Raw genomic sequence first — 25,602 nt, 5'->3', positions numbered from 1 at the left:
CTCCTCACACCCCGGGACCCCGCGTTCCCTCCTCACGCCCACACTCCGGGACCCCGCGTTCTCTCCTCACACTCCGGGACCCCGCGTTCTCTCCTCACACTCCGGTACCCCGCGTTCCCTCCTCACACCCACACCCCGGGACCCCGCGTTCTCTCCTCACACCCTTGCCCCTGCGTCCTTCTTCCGGGTCCCACGTCCGGGCCACCCGGCCGGCCTGGCGCGGCCTACAATGGACGGCTGCGGGGTGCAGGCCCGCTCCCTCGGCGCCGCCGCCAGTCCTACTCACCGCGCGCGGCGGCGGCTCGGCCCCGGGCCCGGCTCGGCCCATGCGCTCAGCGGCGGCGGGGCGGGAGGGACCCGGCGGGGGCGCGGCCCGAGGCGGCCCCCATCGCAGCTCGGCGGCCAGAAAAGGACGCGAGGCAGGCCGCGGGCGCGCCGCCGAGGCCCGGCCGCCCGCTCGGCGGGACGCGGCTCCGGCCCGCCTCCTCCGGCCCGCTCCAGGGGCGGCGGCGGGAGAGCGGCCGGGAGCCGGGAGCCCGAGCCCAGAGCACCGAAGCCCAGGCCCGAGCGCCCCCGCCGGCGCCGCCCGGAAGTGCGGGGGCGGGGCCGGGACGCGGGGCGGGGCCTGGAGGGCTCCGACCCGGGGCCCCGTGAGAACGGAGCCTGAGGAGGGGCGGAGTCTGCGGAGCGCGGACCTGAGGCGCGCTGGAGGGCGGAGCCTGGGCGATCGGGGGCGGAGCAGGGCGGAGCCGAGGCGCCGTGTTCGGCCGAGGGGCGGGGCTGACGGGCGCGGGTGCAGGAGCTGCGGCAGCGCCGCACAGGGGTGCAGCGGGCTGTGCGCCCCGGCGGCGGCTGGCCCCTAGATGACGGCCCACGTCGGGCCAGAAGCCTCGGGCAACGCCTCCTAGTCCAGCGTGGGCCCCTCTCCCGGACCGGCGCCCTGTGGTAAGCAGTCACCCAGGGGAATGGCAGCCAGTGGACCGCCCATCCGACCTGGTCACAGCCTGCCCTCCCCTGCCACGTTTTTCTCCCTCGGTGAGTGCTGCCCCTCAGCTGACCAGGACGCTGAGCTGAGCCAGATTCCACGCTCCTTGGCCCCACAATGACCCCTGTGGATGCCCTGGCTGCACCAGGAGCCACATCCTCACGAGCTGTGGCCTGGAGCCTCTGGAGCCTACCGGGAGCTCCCTGGGCAGTCCCCTAACCACAATTCCCCCTGCCCCCTGGGGAACCCTCAAGGGACTGTCCTTGACGCTGCTGCTGTCAGGGTACAGCTCACCGAGGCCATCCTGAGAGCCAGGACGTATAGTTGCCATTGCACAACAGTCTTTGCTGGGCAGACCATGCATGGCTTGTCAGCTCAATGCAAGGCACCTGCCCACCAGCCTAGGGACACGAGGCCACACTCCTGGTCACCTGCCCACCAGCCGAGGGACATGAGGCCACACTCCCGGTCACAGGCCCATCACCAACAGCTCCCTGAGAAGGCTGTGCATACCAGGAATGGCTGCCCCTGAGAATTTCATGCCAGCACCATGGCCCTCAACGGTTCCAGAATCCGAACCTTTGCAGAACATTTGGGGCTAGGCACCTTCTCAGAGGCCACAGCCTCAGCTCTGTAGGCACCTGCTCACTGCCTCCCCACTGGCGCGTGGGACAACAACCTGCCTCTGCCACACGGAGCATCCCAGCCTCACACCCCCAGGTCACATCCAGTGCACTCCCAGGCCTTCCAAGCTCATGGCCCACAGGGCACGACTGCTAGCTCAGGGCTCCCTCCAAGCTGCCCCAGCATGTGTGCTGCCTGGGGCAAGCATGCTACAGAGACTTCTCAACCCTTGCCTGTGTGTGCTCTGTGCCAGACTTGCTGCATTCCAGGCTGCTGGAGACCTGGCCCATGTCCTGGTGTCACCAGCCTTAGCAAAGCTGAGCCAACATGAATCCCACTGCTGCCTGGTGGCAGGTGTCGCACCCCGTTCTGCTGGGGTGCTGGACTGGACGGGAGGCAGGACACAGCAGGGTATCCATCAGATGAGGGCAGCCTGGCCGGGCTGAGCAGACCACAGGGCCTCTGGACCGGCAACCCCACCCACCCCACGCTCGCCTTACTTGTGCAGGGCTGCTGCAGCCAGGCCAGCCACCTGGTGTTCTGTCCGCGGCCATCTTCCTCCTGGCCCGTGCTGATGGGTGTCTGCAAGCCCTGGCCCCGGAACAGGGCCCTTGGGCCTCTGGCTGTTCGGGACCCCTGCCCTGCAGGGACAGGAAGGAAGTCAGAAAGCAGAGGGGACTACAGCAACCCTGCTGGTAGGGGTCCAGGGGTGGATCTGTGGGGATAGGATTGTCCAAGCAGGCCGGAGTGGGTGCAGGGACACCTCGCTGAGAGGCCAGCCTGGGGAGAGGTGGAGGAAGGCTCCAAGCCTGGGGACACAGCAGCACTCTGCTGCCCCAGGAGGAGGGAGGCGTTCTCTGCATGCAACCACAACCTGAAGCCGGGAATGGCGTTCTCTCTGGAGGCCAGGATGAAACCAGCAAGGGCGGGAGGGGGGGGCACAGGACAGCCAGAAGGCGAGTGTGTGCCTAGTGTGGAAGCTGCTTCTAGAGGGGACAGAACTGAGTGTCCTGCCCCAAGACACCACGAACGTTACGTGGGGACACACACTGCCGCTCAGAGAGGCGCAGGCCCTGGCAGGCAATGGCTTTGGGCCTTCAGGGGTCAGTGCAGCGTGGACCTCCCAAGGTGGGGTAACTTCCAGAGCCACATTCCCTGTTCCCCACACACTGTACCCTGCTTCCCTCCGGCCAGCAGCTGGGTTGGCAGGTACAGGGTGTAGGCACAGGAGGCCCAGGCCTGCCTCTCCACCCTCTGCTGTGGAGTCCCTACCACGCTGCCCATCTGAGGCCTAGGAGGGCAGAGAATGGCAAATGAGGGTGGGGGTGCCAGGTCCAGACACCCCTCTTCTGCCACCCCAGCACCCATCTCCCTGAAGGTGCATGTCAGCCTGTGTCTGGGTGCTACGGCTCCTGTCAGGCAGAATACCAAGTCAGGGTACCAGACGTCCGCTGGCCTCACCTAACACGGCAAGCCTGGCATGAGTCAGAGGAGGGTGGCGCTCAGCCTGGCTTCCAGAAACAACCAACTGCAGTGTCCTCACCCAAAGCCTCAGGCCGCTCTGACACAGGGGCACACCTGACCCCTACTGTCGGCTTGCTGCAATGCCCTTCCCAAAAGGCTTCTCCAGGCCCTGGGAGCTTGCCACAAAAAGTCAGGTCCCCTGACTTTTTGGCGACTGAGTGCCATCCCCTGCTGTCCCAAGATGTCTCTCTTGGCTGCTAGGAGCTGGGGGCTGCCACAGCCCTGTCCTGAGCATCTCTCTGGCTGCTTTGTCGCCACGGAGTTGGCCATGCAGACAAAAGTGTACTGGATTAGCCACAGCGGATTAAAAGATTTGCTCCTTGGAGTTCACTAATAACCCAACAATTGAGGCGCCAGAGGCTTTGGACCCTCAGGACACGCCTGCCACACCAGCCAAGCCTCTAAGGCCTCCAGAAATCCTTCTCGGGCTCATGGTCAGTGGGGGTCATAATGTACCTACTGGCCTGTGCTTCTGTCCTGCCAACTGCCCATGGCCAGGCTGCACTCCCCAATGGCTCCCGCTGGGCCGAGAAGGCAAAGATGCAGGTGGGAGCACTCAGCCCGCACAGGACCACCTTCCCATGGATCGAGACTCCCTCAGCCCAGCCCATCTGCCCCACAGCCATCCACATGCATCACACACAGCCATTGCAGGGACATGAGAAGTGTGCGAAGTGACAGTGGCAGGTTGCAGGAACCCGGCAGGCTGTAGCCTGCTGTTGCATGTCGCTTGCGCTGGCTCCACGACATGCACTCCTGTTCACATGCATACACATCACACAAACGTGCCCCCCTTCATCTCCAAGGGGAACGCCATTGGCCAGTCCCCAGACCCCAGCTGCTCTCCCAGGGCCTGTCCTCTGGGCTCCAAGTAATGGGATTTGGCAACTGATCCACCCGGTAGGCCGCCCTGTTATAGGTAGACATTTTCTTTTCTTCTTACCGCTTTTTTCTTCTTCTTTCTCAAGAAAAAAGAAAATCACAATGCTTCCTAAACTGCACTGACCTGACAGAGCTTGCCGCCCAGCCCCGGGAGCGATGGCCAGCACACCAAGGCAGGCTGGGGGTCCGCAATGCTTTGCGCCACGCCTTTGTCTTTGCACCCCCACCTCGGGATGTCTGGGGAGAGGTCCACGAGTGAGGGCGGGCTGGGCTACAGCCAGAGAACAATGGGCGCCAGGGGTACGTCCACCTGCACACCTGTCCACCCGGCCGGCTGTCCACCCACGCGGCTTACCTCACCTGCCTGCATCCCGCTGTCCGCCATGATGGGCTTGGCTGTCCGACCGAGCACTTTGAGCCACTCCAGGACCCAGTCCCTGCTTGGCCACTGTGTGGCTGGGAGGCAGAAGCCTGCAGCTCAGGCTCCCACTGCCGATTGGCTGAGGGAGGGACCAGATGACGGCCTCGAAACCCTATGGTAACCATAGCAACCAGCCCCTTTAGACACAGCCACCCCTGAGCCATTTGTGCCGGCTGGGGCACAGGTGGCATCACCAGTGAGCCCATGCCAGGGTCCCCTTGGAGGGTGAGCCGGGCGTGGCCACATGATAGCTGCTTGCACAGCAGCTGCTGAAGGTCTGGGTGTGTGCTCTATGCACGCCTGGTGTGGAGGGTCTTGGGCCCTCTCTTGGCCTAACTGCAACTACTGCACTGACCACCTCCCACCAGCCATGACAGCAGCAGTGTCCCTTCAACCCCATGGCAACCCTTCCTGAAAGGACTTCAGGTCAGGCTTGCCCCAGGGGCTGAAGGGCAGGGAGGACTCTCCATGCACAGCTGCCTTCCCTGTGCCAGCTGACCAGTCCACTCCCTCTCAGGAACCACTGCCTGTAGACGCACAGACGTGCCTTTGTAAGACCCGCCCCGGTCCTGTTTCCTAGGGATGGGTCTTTCCTTGGTGTGCCAAGAGCCTTGCTTCTCGGCCAGGGGGAGTATCATCATCACCTTGGACAGGGACCATGGCTCACCTGTCCACACACTCCAGAAGTCAAGGCACCTGGGAAAGCCTTCTATGAGCCTCAGGAGGAGGCTGGCAAAGTGGTGCAGTTAAGCTACCACCTGCAACGCTGGCATCTCACAGGGTGCCGTTTGAGTCCCAGCTGCCCCACTTCTCATGCAGCGGCCTGTGGATGCATGTGAGAAGGCAGCAGCAGATGGGCCAGGTCATTCCACCAGAGCAATGACAACCCCTGGGGGCTCAAATAGCCACTGAGGAGGGAAGACCAGGAGAACCCAAGGTTACACACTCAGGGGGTCCTGGTGAGCTGGTTGGAGCTGACATAGGTGTTGCTTGGCAGGCATCCTGGACTTGACTCCAGGGTCCCTCCAACTGGCCTGGCCCAGAGCTACCATCTGCTGGGCCCAAGGGTGAGAAGGGCTGTTTTGTAGGAGCTCGGCCAGGGCCAGGGGCCCCTGCTGCTGACACAGCATGGTGGGCATCAGAACCAGAAAAAAGGTCCAGTTGTAGGCAGGTGGCAGTGTTTACATGGGCAAGGCAGAGGGTAGCACAGATTGAAGGTGGAGACAGCCAGGGTACAGAGCTCTAGGAAGACCCCACTAAGGTGCAGGGTGCCCTCCATGCACCTGAGCAGGCCCTGACCCCTATATGGAGTAATGGGACACACACCATGAAGGCCCACACACTCCTACAGCTGGTCTCTGGGATACACATCTGCGCTCTCTTGGCCTCTGAGAACTGGGGCCAATCAGACCCCAGGGTCTGAGGTCAATGGTCAGACCCCAGGGTCAGGGGTCAATGGTATAAACTGAGCTGTCAACAGCCCCTACTGCTTGCACCCCAGTGGCTGCAGAACTTGAACAAGTGGCACTCCCAAAGGCAGGAGTAGATATAGCAAGAAGCTGGCAGGTGTGCCAATGGCATGAACACATGTATACAAGTCTGCACCCATGTGAGCAGGCCCCATCTTGCCAACCTTAGAGGCAGCAGACTGCTGCTGACCCAGCCTGTTCAGGGTCTGGCCCAATCTGGTTACTGTTTTATGTGTAGGGGAGAGGGGCTTCCTTTTTTTTTTTTTTTTTTTCTTCCATTCTCAGGGCTCTTAACCTTTCAAGTCAGGGGTTTATGCCACCCAGCATCCTGCAGGTCTCAGCTGCTCCACTTCCAATTCAGCTTGCTGCTGATGGCCTAGGAAGGTAGCAGAAGATGGCGCAAATGCTTGGACCCTGTACCTAAGAGGGAGACCCAGAAGCAGCTTCTGGCCTGGCCTCATCCAGGCTGTTGCAGCACTTGGGGAATGCAGCAGCAGATGGCTCATGCAGGCAACCCAGCCACTGCCCCGAGTGCCCTTGAGCAGGCCATGGGTGGGGTAGGTAGAAAGCCTGAAGTGACCTGGATCCAGCGCAGAGTGAGGGCTGGGGAGGGGACCCTGGGCTCCTCTGCAGCCAGGGCTCACATCCTGGGCCTAGAAGCGTCTACCTCATCTTCCATTTGTGCTCTGGGCAAGATGTGGATGCCCTAGCTGGCAGGCAGGGAAGGCATGGGACAGCCACTGGTCAGCTGGAAACCTCATGGGGACACCCATTGCAGGCCGCTGACAACCTGTCCCAACAGTGCCCTCAGCTGTCCACAAATGGCCACTGCCTCCCACTCTTCTGATCCTGAGAATGTTCCAGAATATGCAGGGAAGCGGAAGTGGTAGGGGTTAGCACATCCTTCATGTGCCCCAGGACACTTCCACCCCGATGTCCAGTGCTTGGATGGGCGGCCAGCCCCTACACAGCAGGCTGTGGGTGCGGGACCTTCGACAAGAACTCCAGAGAAGCACACACAGCCTGGCTCAAGCTTTACTCGCTCCCTCTCTGCAGGCAGCAGCACGGGGCCCTGTCCCCGGCCTCAGCAAAGCCCACTGCAGCCCAGGGAGCTGTGTGGGAGCCACTCACTGTCCACAGGCGGCCCTCAATCAGCCCAGGCTCTGAGTGAGTCCACAGCGTAAGGGCCCACTGAGGACAGCTGAGCCTGCTGCTCGCTCACTTCCTGCTGGCCGTCTTCTGGACCACTGCGGGCTCTGAGAGTGCCTGCTGCTGCAGCCTCTGAATCAGCTCTTCCACGTAGACCTTGAACAGTGGAATGGGGTCCTGAAGGGAAGATGGGGTCACCATAGGCATTGGCACACTGTGGGGAGCAGCCAAGCACCCAGGGGGCTGAGGCGGCACACACGCCCCTCTCCTGGCCCATGGCCCCCACCTTCTCTCTCTCTCTCTCTCTCTCACACACACACACTCCCCTCTCCTGGCCCACAGTCCCCACCAGCCCCCACCTTCTCTCTCTCTTACACACACACACACACACACACACACACACACACACACACACACTCCCCTCTCCTGGCCCACAGCCCCCACCAGCCCCCACCTTTTGCTCCAGCAGCCGCTGTTTCTCCACGGCCTCCTCCAGTGTCAGGCCAATCCACTCAGCCTCAGCCTCTGGGATGACAAACTCCTGGCAGGTGGACAGAGGACTCCGTGAGGACCTGGGCCCAGCCTGGGGCCCAGGATGAAGGGGGCATGAGGCCATACCTTGTACTTGTCATAGATGGCCGCCCTGCGCTGGGGGTCGTCCGGGTGCAGCTGGGGGTCCTGCTGGGCCAGCCGCAGCAGCATTCCTCGCTTCAGGTCCATGCCGAACTTGGAGCACAGGTCCTCCTTGGGGGTCTGCAGGGGCTCCCATGAGGCCAGGGCTCTCCCACCCCCGGCAGGCCCCAGGCAGCTCCCCTCCCCACACACCGCTTGCCTTCAGGATGTAAAAGTCGAAGCCAAAGGCTTTGTCAATGAGGTCGAGGGTCCGCATGGTGACCGTCACGGTGAAGGTTTTGTCCAGGATCTCGCTGTACAGCTCCCGCTCAAACAGCTGCGGCTTCCACACCTTCTTCACCCTCTTGGACAGCTAGGGAGGGGGTGACAGCAATTAGGGCAGCAGTCCACCTGAAGCCAGCATCCCAGGCCTTCACCCCTCACCTCATCTCCTGCAGCCCAACCCTGAGAACACCATGCTCAACACTAGCCCCTCGCTCTGTCGTCCCCCTAGTCCAGCCCCCAGGACACCATGCCCAGCACTCGCCCCTCGCCCTGTCTTCCCCACTCACCTTGTCATCCCCCACGTATCTGTAGCCCAGGATCCAGCCCTCGCCGCCCCACAGCCCTCGCTGGCACTCGGGCGGATAGTGGATGGGGATGGGCACGTCCTCCACGCGCTCCCGCTGCCCGTTCCTAGGGTTGACCCTGAACTTGACCCCGTGGGGCCGGTAATGCACGGGAGTGGGCTCCCGCGTGTCCTCCAGAGCGCGCAGGTAGTGCGCGGGCAGGCGGGCGCGGATCCCTTCCCGCAGCTGCAGCCGCCTCCACAGGTGTACCGGGAACTTGTGCAAGGGCATGGCTGCGCGCCGCCCCGATCGGGACCGGGACCCCGGAACCCAACCCCGACCCGCAACCGGAACTCGCGCCGGCCCGCCCGCCGGCCCCGCCGCAACCGGAACTCGCACCGCCTCCCGCCGCTGACTGGCTGCTACACTAGTCCATCTGCCCATTACCCCCACACACTTCCTGTAGTTAGCGGCTTGGAAAACATCCCGCTCCAGGAAAAGTGCGCCCCGTGTTGGCCCCACGGGATGAAGGTGAAGATTGGGCTTGACAAGGGTGATCGTCCAGCCTCATAGGGAGTATTGGAGAAGTTTATTGAAAATGCACAATATACAAAAATCTACACATTGATTTTAAAATCTTCTTGCACCAAAATAAACTCTTAATTCAAAATTCTCATTTTAAAAAAAAGAAAAAATCACAGAATATTAAATTCATCAGTTATAGCGAAATCAGATCTACATAAATATATATCTGAACGTCTTGGAATCTCTGACCCCTCAGAACACCCCATATATCTATATGTATGTGTAATATTTCTCATGTACAAGCCTAGAAAATGCTTTGGTGGCCAAGAGCAAGGCCAGCAGGAGAGCCCTCGGCACAGGCTGCCCTTTGGCCGGCAGCAGCGACCCCTCCCCAGGCACGCTGACTGGGGGCACTGTGCCTTCAGGGAAGGGTCCGGGGTGCCCATCTGCCTTTCCCCTCCCCCAAGCAGGCAGCCTTCAGGTGGGGGTGCCCCAGCACAGCTTCTCAGAGAAGAGGGGCTCTTGGCCCACAGTGCTACCCATCGATCGGGCAGCGCCGACCGGCTGACTCCCCGCACCCAGGGGCAGCGGGCACCTGGGGGGGGACACCGGCCAGGCAAGCAAGCATGAGAGCGCTGGGCAGTTTTATTTGGATGGAGATGGGAACGCAGAGGGACAGCCCGTCATGTCACGGTGTACAGCTCGTCCCGGTCATTCCTGCAGATCTGGTAGTGGCAGGGGAGCTTGGGTGAGCAAGCCCAGGGCTCAGCGCACCGGTCACGGGGCGGAAGCAAAAGCGCGGCGCTGGCTGCCAGCAGGACATGCCAGATGCTGTGGGTGTAGTAGTAGTTGTCGTTGGTCATCATTGATGTGTAGATGGTAATGCCCACGAAGGCCATGCAGATGCCCGGCAGGAGGAAGAAGGCCCAACGCTGCCAGGATGTAGGGTAGCAACGGTGCCGGTGTCCACAGCGGTACACCTGGAAGCAAGGATCCAGGAGGGACACACAGGAGGGGTGTCACAGTGGAGGGAGGGACACACATGTATCGCCAGGGAACAGGGGTGACCTCCCAGCAATGGCCATGCGGTGAAGTGGTACCAGGCCTGGTGGCTTACCCACATGGAGGCCATGATCACAAAGGCAAAGAGACAGGGCCCCATCATATTCCAGATGCCCCTGCGGTCCAGCTGCAAGGACATGGCAATAACCAGTGTGCCGAGGAGATACAGGACCTGGGCGAGACACAGGCATGGCAACAGGTTATGGGAGCCTCTGGTGCTGCCTTGGGGGGTGGGGTCTCATGAGTGCATCCATCCTGCAGCTCCCCACAGGCGTCACCCACACAGAGGGCCCAGAGTTGCTGCCCTGCCCGGTGGCCACTCACATGTTTCAGGGCAGTCTTCAGCCGGGCCATGCAGAGGACTGTGACCCAGGCAGACACGCCTGAGCCCAGGAAGTCACAGTATTGCAGTGTGTCATAGCTGAGGATACACAGCACGGCCTCTCCTGGCTGGTCACAGGCATGGTAGAACTGGGGGGCAGAGGTGGGGCATGAGCAGGGGCCCAGCTCCCCCCTGTCCCTCTCCGCCCCCACCGCATACTCTACCGTGGAGAAGAACATGGTATAGCAGTAGACCGAGGCCTCAACCAGGAGGGCACGATGCAGCGAGACGGCAATAGGTGCCAGGAACATAACGTTGCTAAGTGTGAGCAGCAGCGCAGCCACCCTCTGCTGGGCTGGTGTCTGTGCAGTGCTGTTATCCGAGCAGCTCCAGCCGCGCCAGCCTGGGGGCAATGGGGTGGCTGAGGGTGGCTGGGGCCCCGGGGGTGGGGGACATGCTGGGCGGATGGGCCACGGCAGAGCTCACCTGCCTTACAGCTGCAGCCGGCATACAGGTAGCCATGTCTGCGCAGCAGCAGGCACTGGCCGTACCGCCCACAGTCATTCCAGCAGGGCTCTAGGTACACGGAGGTCTCCACAGGCAGCATGACCTGTTCGCAGTCCCTGCAAATGGGTTGGGGCGCAGCTGTAGGAGTGCACATCAAGGCTGCCACCCCAAGGAGCCCCCGCCTACTCACTGGGGGCTGTCGGGACACAGGAGCTGCAGGGAAAGGTACCAGGTGGCCGTCTCTGGATAGGGGATGATGAGCTTGTCTGAGTACGAGGAGGGGCTCAGCGACAAGGCATGGCCCTGGAAGAAGGCTGTGGGACACAGGGCCCATCAAGGGTGGCAGGCAGCAAAGGGAGCCCGCAGGGCCCTGCACCCGGAGGCCACCCAGTCCTCTACCTGTGGTGCAGCTGACTGAGGTGTTGAAGCTGAGGAAGGGCGAGGCCACGGTCACGCAGGCTGCCACCAAGGTGCCATTGGCTAGGGTTGTCTGCAGGGCAGGCTGGGTAAGCTCAGCTCCAGGGCTCTGGCCCCAGCCGCGGTCCTGCAACCTCCTGCCCAAGCCTGCATTAGGTGCAGCCCCAGAATCTGACACTAAGGCAATCCCAGGATCCCACTTGTTCCCCCACAAAACCTCTACCCCCAGCCGCCCAGGCTCCCTCACGCGGACATCCCCCCAGCTGCTCCCTCACGTGGACGTCCCCCCAGCTGCTCCCTCACGTGAACGTCCCCCCCCAGCCACCCGGGCTCCCTCACGCAGACATCCCCCCAGCTGCTCCCTCACACGGATGTCCCCCCAGCTGCTCCCTCACGTGAACGTCCCCCCAGCCACCCGGGCTCCCTCACACAGATGTCCCCCCCAAGGTCTCCCAGCCTGTCCCTACAGAGATGAACCCCTAGTTCTCCAGGATCCTTCACATGGAGGACTTCTCTGTCCAACCAGGCTCCCTCACATGACCAGCCACCAGGACCAGCTGCCCTAGTGACTCAGGGTCCTGCCTGCCATGGGGCACAGTACCTGGTTGGCCCTCAGGACGACGGTGAGGGAGCCCCCGCTGTCCATGCCCGTGTTGAGGCGCAGTTGCATCAGCGAGGGCATGCCTGAGCGCACCAGCACCATGATGCCGTCCAGGGGCTGGAAACGCACGGACATCACGTCCAGGTCTTCCCGTACTACTGGGTAGTGCAGCAGGCAGAACGGGTCACCGCCTGCCCTGCCAGCCTGGGCGAGCTCCTGGCCACCAGGCCCCGGGGTCAGCTGCCTGGCGGAGGCGTTCCCACTCTGATTCAGGGGGTTCTGCACCAGTGGTGGAAAGGGCACAGTCCAGGGCCTGCAGGCTGAGGGAACAAGGGGCTCAACCTGGGGTCGGGAGCAGAGCCAGGCTCCCACCCCCAGGACAGCCCACCTGTAAGTACAGCAACAGCACTGAAAGCCACAGATGCACGAGGTCCTGCCAGACTCTCGGCCATCACATGCAACCACTGGTCCCAGGGTGGAGAGGCTAGCAGCAGTTGGCAGGATGGGTTGGGACCAGCACACGAGAGCATCTTCTGGAAGCTGCCAGGAGAGGTGGCCGAGCCCACAGAGAGACGCACGGGGCAGCCCCCACTCTGGTTGGATGTGCAGCCCTGTAGCTCCAGCTGAAGCTGCTGGGTATACTCGGGGATGAAGACTCTGGTGGGAAGGGGGGTTCCGAGAGTTTGGCAGGACACGGAGGCACCACCACAGCACCCGACCAGGAGGCTGGGGCCACTGGCAGAGCACCCACCCCCCAACCTGACCAGGGGACCCTGCTCACTTGAGGTAGCTGGGGTGTGAGAAGAGAGTCTGTGCAAGAGGCACATCAGGCTCCATGATGGAGAACTCAATCACCCGTGTGACCAGCAAGTCAGGCTGGAAGACGTACGCACAGGTGGGGACGAAGCCCTGGGTGAGGACAGACACAGGAGGGACACTGAATGGGAAGGGCGCAGGGGGTGGCCAGGCACCAATGAGGACACAACTGGGGTTGAGTGGGGATGTAGGGTGGTGTCAGGGTGACCCAGCCCTGCAACGGAATGGGGCATGTGTGTACACTGGCACATGTGTCCATGCATGCGTGTGTTGGGTATGCAGAATGGGGAGATCAGTGAGGTTGAATTGGCAGGGAAAGGGCAGGGGCTAAAGGGGTAGCCAAGGCCCCACCTTTGAAAGGCAACACCTTACCTTCACCTCAATCTTTTGGGAGGACGGAGGCAGGTGGGCGACCACAAACCAATCCCCGGGTGCTGGGTGGGACATGTTGACCGAGGCATTGCCCAGCAGCATCTTGACATAGAAGGACTGGGGCACCAAGGTGTCATCCGGGAATCTGGTGTCCAGTGGGTTGATGACAGGAGGGGCACCGTGGCGGAAGTGCCTGTGGTCAAATGAGGGGTTGGGTGAAGCACCAGCCAGCCTTCCTGGGTGGCCGTGATGAGTGCTGCCTGCAGGGACCAGGGGCACCCACACAGTGATGTTCATCTCGGCGCAGGCCAGGCCGCTGTCCTGGGAGGCCTGCAGCAGCCAGCGCAGCAGCACGGTGTCACGAGGGACATGGAAGCGGAAGAGCCTGGCGCTGCCGTACCAGCTGTAGGTTGACAGCTTCTGCGGGGCCTGTGAAAAGTGCTCGAACACCAGCCCGGGCTCTGAGAGAGACGCTGTGTCAGCCGGGCCCCATGGGCCCCACACGCCTCCACACTCTCCCAGCACCCAGAGCCCCTGCCATACCCCGCAGCTCCTGGGTGTCACCCAGAGGACCTGCTGCACCTCTGGCCCAGATGTCCCACACCTGTCAGAGCCTTCCCACTTGCGGCACAGTCCACAGCGCAAAAGGGCATCCTCTTGTTGCTCTGCATTTGGCAGGAGCTGCCAGTCACCTGGCCTCCCCTGACCAAGAACGCCACACAGGGAGCCTCTGACAGCCCCCCGCCCCCAGCTGCCAGCCTGGAAGGCCCTCCCAGGACACCCCATCTCCCATCTCATCCCCTCGGGACCTCTCACAGCCTGGCACAGTGGCCACCTAGGCCATCCTCCTGGACAGATGCGAGGTGGAGGCCTGCTCAGGTGAACCACAGCACCCAGCCTGCCCCAGTCCAAGCTGCTGCTTTCCCAGAAAGTGCCGCATGGAGGTGGGGACGGGGCGATCTTGACCCGCAGCATGGCCCAGAGGAGTCAGCAACTGCCCGTGGGGTTCTCAAGTACTAGTGCTGCCAGACCCTGTGGTCACTCAGGCCTGAGGCCCTGGACAGCTTCAGGCTTGTTGCACTCTTCCGGGGTCCTGTTTGAGGGGGACAGCATGTCCTCTAGGTGCCCTCCTGCTAAGGTTAATGAGCAGTACAGCTCTGGAGACAGGAATGTGCTGCGGAGCAAGCAGGGATTGGCCACCCAGGAAGCCTCCCTCCTCCCATTGTGAGGGCGCGGGCACTACTGCCAACCTGCTGACCCCTTCCCCAGAGGCCCCCAGAGCTGCCAGATGGCCCGGTCAGCCACTGGTCAAGCTTGCAGTGAAGGCTGGCCAGAGGTCTGAACCTGGCAGTTGCCCAGAACGTCTGCAAAATCAGGGTCCACTGAGGATTCATTCCAGGCCGCCCTGGTAAATGCCCCTACACCTAGCAGCTGAAGGCCCCAAGGCTGCACAGGACAGAATGGGGGAGGCAGGAAAGCCCAGGAAAGCATGTCAGCTCTGCCAGCAGCTGCGTTAACCGCCCCCAGGGCAGGTGCCAGGACCTCTTTGCCCTTGAGCACACAGCCTGGGCACGCCTGCAGATCACACATCTGCTAACCAGAACCCAGCCTGTCCCTGCAGCCACCCTGAAACTCAGTGATCCCAAGCCACCCCTGACCTCTGGAAGGGTTAGAGAGACAGGTCCAGGTATCCCTGCTGCCACAACACACCCTCCATAGACACAAACCCCAGCCTGTGCTGGGAACCGGGCCAGGATATGCACCTGCTGCAGACTCGGCACCAAGGAGCTGCCAGCCTCACAGCCCCCAAGGCTCCCGCCAGGCGTCCCACCCGGTCACCAAGTCCACTGCCCATCCCACAGTGACCCAGGAGCCTGCTGCTCCCAGGGAGGAAGAAAACAGGGCAGCAGGCTCCAGGGGAGCAACTTAATCAGGAGTTCGATCCTCTGGGAAAGCTGCCTTTCTTGTGAAGTGGTGCCAAGCTCGGAAACCAGGAGGCACAGCCCGGGAAGAAACTAGAGCTCAGGGAGGGAGGGCTGGCAGCACAACGGGAGGGACAGCCAGGGCCACGGGCTCATCCCCGAGCTGGACCCGGTAAAGCAGCATCTTCATTGGTCCAGCCACCTGACCGGCAAGCAGAGAGATGAAACAGACACACTGGCAAGTCCGCGCCCCCCACTCCAGGCTGGACCCCAGTGGTCCCGGACCGCCGGGCTGCTCGGGTCGCTGTCGAAAGTGGGCGCCGGAGCTCCCGGTGCCCGGCAGCCCGGCCCGTCGTGCCTCCCCGGTACGGGGGGGGGGGGGGGGGGGACACCCGCAGGCGCAGCTAGGTCGGGCCGGACCTGAACGTCTCGGGAAGTGAGGCGAGGGGAAAGCAACCAGCCCCGCTCCGGAGCCCCGCTCCGGGACCCCTCGCCCGCGCCAGGTGAGCGCACAGGCGCCCCCGGCTCAGTCACAATCCGCCCCCGCCCCCGGCGCTCCGCGCGCCCCCAGCCCGAGCCGCGGGTCCGCGCTCGCTCACCGCTCTTCCCGCCGTCGCCCGCGGCAAACCGGGGCAGAGCCAGCAGCAGCAGCAGCAGCGGCCCCGCCACCGCCCCCGCCGCGCCCCCGGCCCCGGTGCCAGCCCGGCCCATGGCTGCGCGCTCCGCCGGCGCTACCCGGCCCGCGTCCCCGGCCGCCCGCCTCCGCCGCCCGGGCAGCCCTCGCCGCCAGTGCGGCCGCCGCCGCCGCCGCCGCAGCCTCTGTCCCGGCCTCCCATGGCCCGGCCGGTCCCAGTCGCCGGCGCCCCGGGCACTTCCGCCTGCGCGGCCCCGCCCCCAGGCAGCCGGCGGGGCGGGGGCGCGGGGCTCGGGTGGGCGGGGGCGCGGGGCGCGGGTGGGCGGGGGCGGGGGCGCGGGTGGGCGGGGGCGCGGGGCTCGGGTGGGCGGGGGCGGGGGCTCGGGTGGGCGGGGGCGCGGGGCGCGGGGGGGCGGGGGCGGGGGGCGGGGCGGGGGCGCGGGTGGGCGGGGGCGCGGGGGCGGGGCGCGGGGGGGCGGGGGCGCGGGTGGGCGGGGGCGCGGGTGGGCGGGGGCGCGGGGCTCGGGTGGGAGGGGGAGTGCGCAGCCGGGCGCAGGTGGGAAGCGGACGGAGGGGCCCGCGGCCGAGTCAGCGGGACACGGGACCAGGCACGAGGGCTGTGCCAGATGGAGGGGCAAGGGGCAGAGGGCAGGGCGGGTGCGGCGATGGAGCGCACCGGGCAGTCAGGCGGGATGGAAAGGGGTGCAGTGGTCGCGGGCCTGAGGGGCGGAAGGGGCGCTGGACCGCGCAGGAGACGCTTGCGGCAGCGCCTGTGACTTCTCCCTGCGGGGGAGAGGGTCGCAGGATGGATCCATGGGCGTGTCACAGGAAGGGGCGAGGCTGGCCTTGGCGCAGAAGCTGCTGATACTCAAAAGACAAATGAGCGCTTCTGACACTAGGCACGGAACATTCTCTTCCCTGGGCGGCAGGAGCTGCTCACCGCTCCCCCACCACCAGCAGGTTCCTGGCAGTTCAAAGATTGGATCCTCGGGAAGGAGACCAGGAAAGCTCTAGAAGACAGTTTTTCCAGAGTCGCAGGGACCTGGGCAATGAATTCCTCCAGTGGGAAGGCCTCGGTTCCTTCCCAGTCTCAGGGCTACCTGGTGCTCCAGCCCACCCATTGCACCTTCACACACCTGGGAAACCGCTTGGGCCCTGCACCCGCGGGAATGGCTCTTTGGGCCTCTGGGAAGTGAAGCTGTGTATGGAAGCTGTTTCTCTGCCTCTTATCCTCCCTCTCTTTAACTCTGCCTCTTAAATAAATAAATAGGGATCTGACACGGTAGCCTAGCAGCTAAAGTCCTCGCCTTGCATGCACCTGAATCCTATATGGGCACCGGTTCTAATCCCTGCAGCCCGCTTCCCATTCAGCTCCCTGCTTGTGGCCTGGGAAAGCCGTCAAGGACGGCCCAAAGCCTTGGGACCCTGCACCCACGTGGGAGACTAGGAAGAGGCTCCTGGCTCCTGGCTTAAGATTGGCTCAGCTTCAGCCATTGCAGCCACTTGGGGAGTGAATCAGTGGACTGAAGATCTTCCTCTCTGTATATCTAACTGCAATAAAAATAAAATATATCTTTAAAATAAATAAGCACATATTTTAAAAATAAAAACAAGACACAAAGTATGGGGGGGTGGTGCCCATCACAGAGGATTTACAATCCTGTTTTTTTTTTTTGTAAGATTTATTTATTTTATTGGAAAGGAAGATATACAGAGATGAGGAGATACAGAAAGGAAGATTTTCTGATGGTTCACTGCCCAAGTGACTGCAACAGCTGGAGCTGAGCCAATCTGAACCTAGGAACCAGGAGCCTCTTCTGGGTCTCCCATGCAGGTGCAGGGTCCCAAAGGAGCTGGACAGGAAGCAGGGTCGCCCGGATTAGAACCAGCGCCCATATGGTGATCCTGGCGCATTCAAGGCGAGGACTTTAACTACTTCGCTATTGTGCCGCCAGCCTGGCCGCCTGTGCCCCGTTTGGTGTAGTTGCTCTGCATGACCAAGAGCAGAATCTGAAGTGGAGCTGCCAGGGCTAGAACCCGTGCTCATAGGTGTGCTGGTGGCTTCACTGATTGCACTCCCATGTGGGCCCCGAAATCAAGCATTCAACACTTAAGAGCCATCTGGGAAACCAGCAGTCACAGAACACTGGCGTCCAATCCCGCCAACAGGAATGCCAGTGGCCAGCTTGGGAGCGCCCCAGAGGGGCTTTGATCCACAAGTTCAGCAAGTGCTCTAGGCAGCAGAGCCAGTAACCAGTAACGTGGACATGGAGAGGGTCTGGGGCATCCGGCAGAAAACCAGTGATGGTAGAAGTCTCCGCCAAGTCTCGCTTTTATTGCTCCTTCACCTAGCCTTATATACTCCCCCATCCTCATTTAGCAGGATATTGGATACAGGTAAGTCCAATTAATCTCGATATTTTTAGCTGAGCCCAGTCACTAGTCGTTTTCTTAGCCCACAACAAGCAAGTGCTGCAGCCCTGGGCAGAGGCCCCTGCATTCCTGGGAGCCTGCAGGGCCAGGGCGACCCTTGGCTGAACATTAGCCGCTAGCTGTGCCCAGTGGCAGTGCCATGGGCATGGGCTACCAAGTGTAATGTGGGCTGAGGTGGAGGGGAGGGAAAGGCCTAGAAGGTCTCTGGGAGAACCCAGCAGCAGGCACTCTGACCCCGGGCGGGAAAGTCAAGGGGTCTCTGTCTGCCTTCCCAGTTCTTGGGGGGAGGGGGAGGAGGAGTAGAACAGACACCCCCATGAGCCGGAAGCCACTAATGATGGAAGAAGACCACAGGCCAAGGGAGAATCTCTGGAATCTGGGTGGGGCCTCCCCAAGGCAGGGGGATCCCCTTACTACCTGACAGCCAGGCCTGTGGATGGCCCATTTACCAGCGTTAGCAAGAGGGAAGACTGTTCCAAGGAACTGGCATCTTGGGGACAGATTATACGGCCGGGCCTTGGCAGAGCAATTATGTCTCTAGCATCTGTGCAGTCTCGGCCGCTCCACTTCCCATCCAGCTCCCTGCTTGTGCACCTGGGAACGCTGCGGGAAGGCTGGTGAGACCTGGGAGACCTGGGGACTCCTCATGATTTTGCAGACATTCTGGGCAACTGCCAGGTTCAGACCTCTGGCCGGCATTCCAAACCCTTCCCCACCAACCCCGAGGTGGGGCGTTGTTCTTATGCAAATGTTTCTGTTCCCCCAGATGGCCCCGGTAATTCACAGAGCCCTAGCTTCCTTCTATTATAAACTTAGGCAGGCTCCTTCATCCAGCCCCAGCAGCTCCGTTCAAAGGCTGCTGCTGCGAGGTTTGGCCAAGCTGTGGTTTTAGTGCACGGAGCAGCTGGCTGCTGCCAAGATGACCCAGGAGGACAGCTGTGGTCAGTACCCAGCCCTGGAGGATGCCTGTCCACAATCTGGTTCTGGGCAAGCTGGGCTTATTGGGCCATGTGGTTGACATGCTCCTGGGAGGGGCCTGGGGACCTTGGTGCAGAGACTTGCCGCAAGTGAGGGGAGTGTGAACTGAAACTGCTATGGCAATAAATGTTGTTATTGTTATCTCAAAGGCTAGCCTGTCTTTGCAATTTTTTTGGAGCATAGAAAATGTAACTGTTCTAGCCACTTTTACAATTTTTAGCTAGAGAAATTAAGGATGCTTTGATTAAAGAAATATGCTTTTGATTGTTTCATTGTTTATGTGGTTGCAGAGGGAATTTAACATTTGAAACTTTTGTCTTAGATTTTTTTGTTTTTTTGCCCTTGTGACATATTTTTCCCATTAAATGATGGGTAAGTTGTAGAAATAGAAATGTCGTAGGAATGTTTTACTGAGTAGCAGGTAATCGCATGTGCCTTGGCCTTGGATTCCTGGCTGGCGCTCCATGGCTACTGCTGAAGAATGAATCAGGGCACCTGCTCAGCCCTGAAGTGCAGACGGAGTGACCAAATGTCTGTGCATGCCCCCTTAGTCTTGAAGTAAAAACAGAACAATTAGTTATTTGTGTAGAAGCTTGTGATGTGTCTGAGTAAATAAAAAAGGCCAGCTTCTTTTAAAGATTTATTTTTATTATTTTTTCATTGGAAAGGCGGATATACAGAGAGGAGAGACAGAGAGGAAGATCTTCCGTCCGATGATTCACTCCCCAAGTGAGCGCAACGGGCCGATACTATGCCGATCCGAAGCCAGGTCTCCCACATGGGTGCAGGTTCCCAAAGCCTTGGGCCGTCCTCCACTGCTTTCCCAGGCCACAGGCAGGGAGCTGGAAGGGAAGCGGGGCTGCCGGGATTAGAACCGGCGCCCATATGGGATCCCGGGCGTGCAAGGCGAGGACCTTTAACCACTTGCGCCACCGCGCCGGGCCCAAGGCCAGCTTCTTGAGCTGTGGCGAGAGGGCACCAAGTGGCAATGTCTGTGTCTTTAACACCGACTCCACACACATTTCCCAAGCTCCGAATCTGAGTCTTTTTTTTTTTTATAAGATTTATTTATTTATGCTGGAAAGTCAGATTTTCAGAATGATAGAGAGACAGAAAGATCTTTCTTCTGTTGGTTCACTCCCCGTCTGCTGGTTCACTCCCCAAGTGGCCGCAGTGGCTGGAGCTGATCTGAACTGATCTGAAACCAGGAGCTTATGGGAAGCGGGGCCATTGGGACTAGATCTTGTACCCATATGGGAGCAAGGTGCATGCAAGGCGAGGGCTTTAGCCACTAGGCGACAGTGCCAGACCCCCAAGTGAGGTTTTTCGTTTTTTTGTTTTGTTTTTTAGTTTTTTTAGTTTTTTTTAAACATGAAGGTAACAATATGGAAAACATATTAGTATTATCCACTTTCCTGTAGCCCTTGAACCTTCTTACCCTAATTAACTATGTAAAGAATGTCAAAATAAAATTTATTAATAAAAAAAAAAAAAAAAAAAAAAAAAAAGAAAGGCACAAATACAGAGAGGAGCAAGATAGAGATCTGTTGTTCACCAGCTCACTCTTGAAATGGGTGCAATGGTTGGAGCTACAAGCACATGGCTGTTCTCCCAGACTACAAGCAGGGAGGTGGTTCAGAAGCAGCCAGGACAAGAACCTGTGTCCACATGGGAGGCCGGCAATGCAGCTGGAAGATGAGTTTGCTATGCCACAGCGCTGGCCCTCAGAATTTTTTGTTGTTGTTGTTAAGATTTGTTTAATTATTTGAATGACAGAGAAAGGCAGACAAGGAAATATCTCCACCTGCTGGTTAGGGTGAGCAGCTGGGCCCAGGCCATCCGAACCCTGGAGGAAATCAGCCAGTCCTTCGAAGCTGCAGCTGCCCCTTGTGTCCACTGCAGGTATCTCCCCAGGACAGCCTGGACACCACCGGAAATCCAGCTGTGCTGCCCTGGAAGTCAGCACCTCCCTGCTGTGTTGGGGGAGTCTCGACTTCCAACTGTTGTGCCTGGAGACCTGGTGGCCCTGTAGACAGAGCCAGGCATCCGCTTCAAGCTCGAGCTTTCTGCCTCCCTCTCTGTCGCATTGTCTTCTTAAAAAGTTAACTATATTGTATTAAATAATTGTATTATTCCATGATACAGTTCTATAAACTCCAGGATTTTCCTTCTCCCTGTAAGGACTTATTCCACTATCACACCCTGGACCCTGAGCCATTTCTTCTTCCTCACAGCTCACGAAATTCGCGCCAGTCCAGCCATCCACCAATCAGATGTAACTTGGCATTCCACCTAAGAATCCCACCCCCAATCTCCCAGCCCCTTCCCCAACCCCGCCTACTCACCAATCATCCCCAGGCATTCACCTGCAGGCACCAATCCCCTGGGGCCTTGACCTCAATCCCTCCGAATCCCCGCCCCACACCTGGCAGACAAAAAAGGCCCCCAGGTGCGGTTCTCTCTTTCTCTCTCTCTCTCTGTCCCTCTTCCTCTTCTTGGTTCCTCTTCCTTGCTCTTCCCCTCTCTCCTCCTTCTGGTCTCCCTTCCCCTTTTCCTGCCCCGCTGGAATAAACTTCCCAAGGTACGTCGTTGCGTCTGGTGTTTTCAGCTCACGGTAAAGAACCAGGTTGCGGGAATTAGCTGCACGTAAAGTATCGTAATATCGTATGAGCTAGAACTAGAACTCGCACCCTTTTTAAATAACTAACACTCCCCTCCCTAATCCCTGCCCCCTGACTAGTTTCCCACATATTACAATAGTATAGCCCTTCACAATCGTAAGTACAGCATTCTGCCATTTTTTAAAAGATTTATTTATTTTTATTGGAGAGGCGGATATACACAGAGGAGGAGAGACAGAGAGGAAGATCTTCAATCCACTGATTCATTCCCCAAGAATCTGCAACAGCTAGAGCTGAGTCAATTCAAAGCCAGGAGCCAGGAGCTCTTCTGAGTCTCCCACGCAGGTGCAGGGTCCCAAGGCTTTGGGCCGTCCTCAACTGCTTTCCCAAGGTGAGGACTTTAACCACTACACTATCGCACCGGGCCCGCATTCTGCTATTTAAGTGTATCCTGACATTGTAGGCATGGACAATGGAAGAGATCATATTTTTTCTAAGATTTGTTTATTTTTATTGGAAAGTCAGGTTTACAGAGAAGAGGAGAACAGAGAAAGAATTTCTATCTTCTGGTTTATTCTCCATGTGGCCCCAGTGACTAGAGCTGACTGATCTGAAGCCAGGAACCAGAAGTCTCCTCTGGGTCTCCCACGCAGGTACAGGGTCCCATGGTTTTGGCCGTTTTGACTGCTTGCCCAGGCCACAGGCAGGAAACTGGATAGGAAGCAGGGTGGCCAGGGCATGAATTGGCACTCATGGGATTCCGGCACATGTGAGGCAAGGGCCTCTAGGCTACCATGCCAGGCCCTCATATTGTCTTTAAACCAACAGTAGACATGTAAGAAGTGGTCACGGACAAAGGGAAACACCTTGAGGTGATCGAAGACTTACGAATTAAGTCCGAACTACTGGGATAGAGTGAGAAGCATGTGCAGCAGGGGTTTGGACTTGTAAGTGCCTGTGGTTGACAGTGAGGCAAAGCCCAGGCTAGCAGCCTGAGGGCTGGCTCTCCATCGCCTTGCAGCTGGGTCCGGCTGGAGCACTCACACAGTGCAGGGAGGATGAGTGAACTGTGTCCACACGACCTGATTTGTGCCCTAGAACATTCCAGGAAACTGAGGGGAAGCAGTGTAGCAGACTGCTGCATGAACCTGCCCAGCAGGGCTGCAGGAAGGGGGAGCGGCAGATGAGTGAATGGCCCCAAATGGACTGACCAAGCAGTCCCATTTACAAAAGCAGAGTGGGGCCAGGGTGGCTGAGGCACCTTGTGGCTCCACTGGGCAGATAGGAGACTTCAGCTCATCCCTCAGGCTCCAAGGGGAAGGCACAATGATGCGTGTGGCCTGGTCAGCAGTATCAGCTTTGTCCCCTGTCAAAGCAAAATACGAGAAAAGGCAGGATGGGGTTTGAGGGGTGGCACCCCGTTAGGCCTCCGTCTGCAGTGCCAGCATGCCACAGTGGTCCCAATTGGAGACCGGCAGCCCCACTTCCCTTCCAGCTCCCTTCTCATGGCCTGGGAAAGCAGCGGAGGATGGCCCAAAGCCTTGGGACCTTGCACTCACGTGGGAGACCTGGAGGAAGCTCCTGGCTCCTGGTTTCTAACTAGCCATTGATTGATGCTATCTTGGAAAGGAACCAATGGATGGCACACCTCCCGCTCTCTTAGGAAAAAAAAAAAAGGCAAGAGTGTAGTGGATGGGTGGCTCCCGCTTGGGCCAGGGCCTGCTGTCCTCCCTGGACGGAGCAAGCGGAGTGCGCGGGTCCGTGCCCGGTGGAAGAGAGCTAAACTCCACTTTGTCCGCCGGCACCTCCGAGGTAAGCAGAACTCGGTCAGGCACAGCGTTCCGCCTTCCCGCCCTGCGCGCCCCTATCGCGGCGGGCCCAGGGGCGGGCCCGGGTGGCGGCGCCGCCCCTTCCCCCCGGCGAGCGGCCGGGCGGCGGGCGCCATGGACCGCTTCTTCGGGCGCGCCGCGCTGCGGCTGCTTCTGCGCCCTCGGAGCGCACCAGTGCGCGCTGGCTCAGGTGAGTGGACACCGTCTCTCTGGCCGGCAGGAGCGCACGGTCCGGCTCTGGGGACCAGGCTGGGACGCACCCCGGCACCTTGTCGCCTCGTCTTTGCGGGGACTTTGAGGCCCCCGGAGCAGAAGGCAGCCCAGGGCTTCCTGGCCACCCTACGCATGAGGGAGTCTGGGGAGGTCGTTCACCCACCCTCTCTGTCCCTCTCTGAGTCCCAAACTTGCCAGCCACAGGGCAGCCCTCAGTTCTCCTGCTGGGCAGCACATAGTAGGTGCCCCTCTTTCTGCCCACTGCCCGCCCTGTGGTGGATGGAATCTGGTCCCTGGAGTCACTTTGGTCCTATCTGCCCTTCTTGTGGGATACCCAGGGTCTCCCTCGGAGCCCTGTAGGAGAGAGCCCCTGGGTGCAGGAGGGGCAGGGGTTCTCCTCTGGAGAGAACGCTGGACAGACCTCAGCCTTACTCCAGTCTGCAAAGGTCCAGTCTGGACTCCTGCAACCGTCCCAGTAGGGGGTTCATGGGTTCACGCCTGGGCAGCTGAGGGGTGCAGCCCTCCTGAGCTGGGGCCTACCTGTGGAAAGCGTGCCAGCTGCTGGTTGTCCCAACTTTGCAGGCTGAGTCCATGTCTGGTGCAGCTGCCCTGGCCTCTGGACGCTGGTCCCGGACCGGGCTGGACCATCCTTTTTAGGGAAGCAGGCCTTCAGACAGACTGGAAGACCCCCCAGGGCCACACTAATCCAGAGCTGATCACCAGAGGTGGTCCTGACTCCCGCTCTCTTCAAGGAGGGCCCACCTGGCCCCAGGAGCGGACACTGGTGGCCGTGAAGCCTGACGGCGTGCAGCGGCGGCTTGTGGGGGATGTAATTCAACGCTTTGAGCGGCGGGGCTTCCGACTGGTGGGAATGAAGATGCTACAGGTCCTGTCCTGGGCTGGGGCACGCCAGAGGGGCTGTCCTGGGCCGGGGGCTGGGGCATGCCAGAGGGACTGTCTGGGCCGGGGGCTGGGCTGGAGCACGTCAGAGGGGCTGTCCTGGGCCGAGGGCTGGGGCACGCCAGAGGGGCTGTCCTGGGCCGGGGGTGCTGGGGCACGCCAGAGGGGCTGTCCTGGACCGGGGGCTGGGGCATCCCTGAGGGGCTAGGCTGGGCATTGGGAAGGCTCTCTGGCCCCGTGAGCTCTCACCCCTTCCCTGCCACCCCCAGGTGCCTGAGAGTGTCCTGGTTGAACACTACCAGGACCTGCAAGGGAAGCCCTTCTACCCGGCCCTCATCCGCTACATGAGCTCCGGCCCTGTGGTGGCCATGGTATGCGGGGCAGCTAAGGGAGGGGGGTCTGTGTGAGCACCCCTCACCAACTATTATCTGTTGGTTGCAGGTCTGGGAGGGCCACAATGTGGTCCGAGCCTCGAGGGCCATGATAGGGGACACGGACTCCAGTGAGGCTGCCCCCGGAACCATCCGGGGTGACTTCAGTACCCACGTCAGCAGGTATGGTGGAGGTCCTACTGCTGAGCTGGCAGCCCGAGTCCAGGTGTCCTGGAGGACGCGGGGTGCTGGGTGGCGTGGAGGCTTACAGCCTAGCCCTGCATGGTGGAGGCCACGGAGTACCTCCTTTGTGTGGTAGTCACCTCTGCCTCCCCAGGTTGTCCCTGGGTGGGATGGCATGCAAGCTCTGGGAGGGAGGTCAAGGCCCGAGCTAGGCCAGGCTTCCCAGCTCCCCGCTGTACGTCCCACCTCTGCCCCCGCAGACTGTCCCTGGGACCCTGAGGGCACACACTGAAGTGAGGACCCCTGTTGCCTGGCACAGGAACGTGGTCCATGCCAGTGACTCTGTGGAGGGGGCCCAGAGAGAGATCCAGCTGTGGTTCCAGAGCAGTGAGTTGCTGAGCTGGGCCGACGTGGACCACCACAGCACCGCCCCTTCCTGAGGGTTGCCGAGCCACCTGGGTCAACTGGGACTCCTGCCCTCACAGCAGCTGACTGCCCCGCCCAGCCACTTCCTGTTCCCCTGCTGCCCAGACAAGTGCTGTGAGCTCCATCTAGGTGCCTTTCTGTACCCCCACCTGCACAAGAGGGGACTCATGGTTCCTACCTGGAGAGCGGCCTCCCTCTGCCGATGGGGACATTAAAGTCCACTGTGGTCAGCTCG

The 25,602-nt window shown here is 60.6% G+C and overlaps 4 protein-coding genes across 9 annotated transcripts in view; 1 reads left to right on the top strand and 3 right to left on the bottom strand.

Moving 5' to 3' along the window:
* Nucleotides 1-321, bottom strand: part of AXIN1 (axin 1) — a 30,598-nt gene extending 30,277 nt beyond the window's left edge. For both annotated transcript variants that reach the window (XM_040973655.1, XM_040973656.1), the window contains exon 1: nucleotides 287-321. The gene's annotated coding sequence lies outside the window, so the exon portion shown is untranslated. The remainder of the gene's footprint in view (nucleotides 1-286) is intronic.
* Nucleotides 322-6,800: 6,479 nt separating this feature from the next.
* MRPL28 (mitochondrial ribosomal protein L28) lies at nucleotides 6,801-8,588 on the bottom strand. The gene is made up of 5 exons (XM_040974006.1): nucleotides 8,239-8,588; nucleotides 7,887-8,039; nucleotides 7,673-7,807; nucleotides 7,509-7,595; nucleotides 6,801-7,231 (listed from the first exon to the last, which is right to left on the bottom strand). Exons 1-5 carry the CDS (start codon nucleotides 8,524-8,526, stop codon nucleotides 7,124-7,126), a joined length of 771 nt encoding a protein of 256 aa, XP_040829940.1. The 5' UTR covers nucleotides 8,527-8,588; the 3' UTR covers nucleotides 6,801-7,123.
* A 219-nt stretch (nucleotides 8,589-8,807) lies between these two features.
* Nucleotides 8,808-15,490, bottom strand: PGAP6 (post-glycosylphosphatidylinositol attachment to proteins 6). Of its 4 annotated transcripts, XM_040973654.1 has the most exons (13): nucleotides 15,379-15,490; nucleotides 13,141-13,318; nucleotides 12,858-13,050; nucleotides 12,451-12,578; nucleotides 12,058-12,326; nucleotides 11,670-11,989; nucleotides 11,051-11,141; nucleotides 10,842-10,965; nucleotides 10,631-10,767; nucleotides 10,369-10,547; nucleotides 10,147-10,293; nucleotides 9,878-9,994; nucleotides 8,808-9,740 (listed from the first exon to the last, which is right to left on the bottom strand). In XM_040973654.1, exons 1-13 carry the CDS (start codon nucleotides 15,488-15,490, stop codon nucleotides 9,444-9,446), a joined length of 2,292 nt encoding a protein of 763 aa, XP_040829588.1. In that variant the 3' UTR covers nucleotides 8,808-9,443. The 4 variants fall into 4 exon arrangements, with proteins under 4 accessions (XP_040829588.1, XP_040829587.1, XP_040829585.1 ...); XM_040973653.1 differs by having other exon boundaries at nucleotides 10,147-10,547; XM_040973651.1 differs by lacking the exon at nucleotides 15,379-15,490 and having other exon boundaries at nucleotides 13,141-15,362.
* A 7,893-nt stretch (nucleotides 15,491-23,383) lies between these two features.
* NME4 (NME/NM23 nucleoside diphosphate kinase 4) lies at nucleotides 23,384-25,597 on the top strand. 2 transcript variants are annotated; one of them, XM_040973648.1, is made up of 5 exons: nucleotides 23,384-23,464; nucleotides 24,240-24,373; nucleotides 24,657-24,758; nucleotides 24,829-24,941; nucleotides 25,261-25,597. In XM_040973648.1, the coding sequence occupies exons 1-5, from the start codon at nucleotides 23,389-23,391 to the stop codon at nucleotides 25,379-25,381; spliced, it is 546 nt and encodes a 181-aa protein (XP_040829582.1). In that variant the 5' UTR covers nucleotides 23,384-23,388; the 3' UTR covers nucleotides 25,382-25,597. The 2 variants fall into 2 exon arrangements, with proteins under 2 accessions (XP_040829582.1, XP_040829583.1); XM_040973649.1 differs by lacking the exon at nucleotides 24,657-24,758.
* Nucleotides 25,598-25,602: the final 5 nt, after the last annotated feature.

Source organism: Ochotona curzoniae, unplaced genomic scaffold, assembly GCF_017591425.1.
Source record: "Ochotona curzoniae isolate NIBS_2020 unplaced genomic scaffold, NIBS_Ocur_1.0 contig_2321, whole genome shotgun sequence".
NCBI lineage: Eukaryota > Metazoa > Chordata > Mammalia > Lagomorpha > Ochotonidae > Ochotona > Ochotona curzoniae.
Note: the sequence above shows the minus strand (reverse complement) of the source record. Positions and strands in the feature narration are given on the sequence as shown.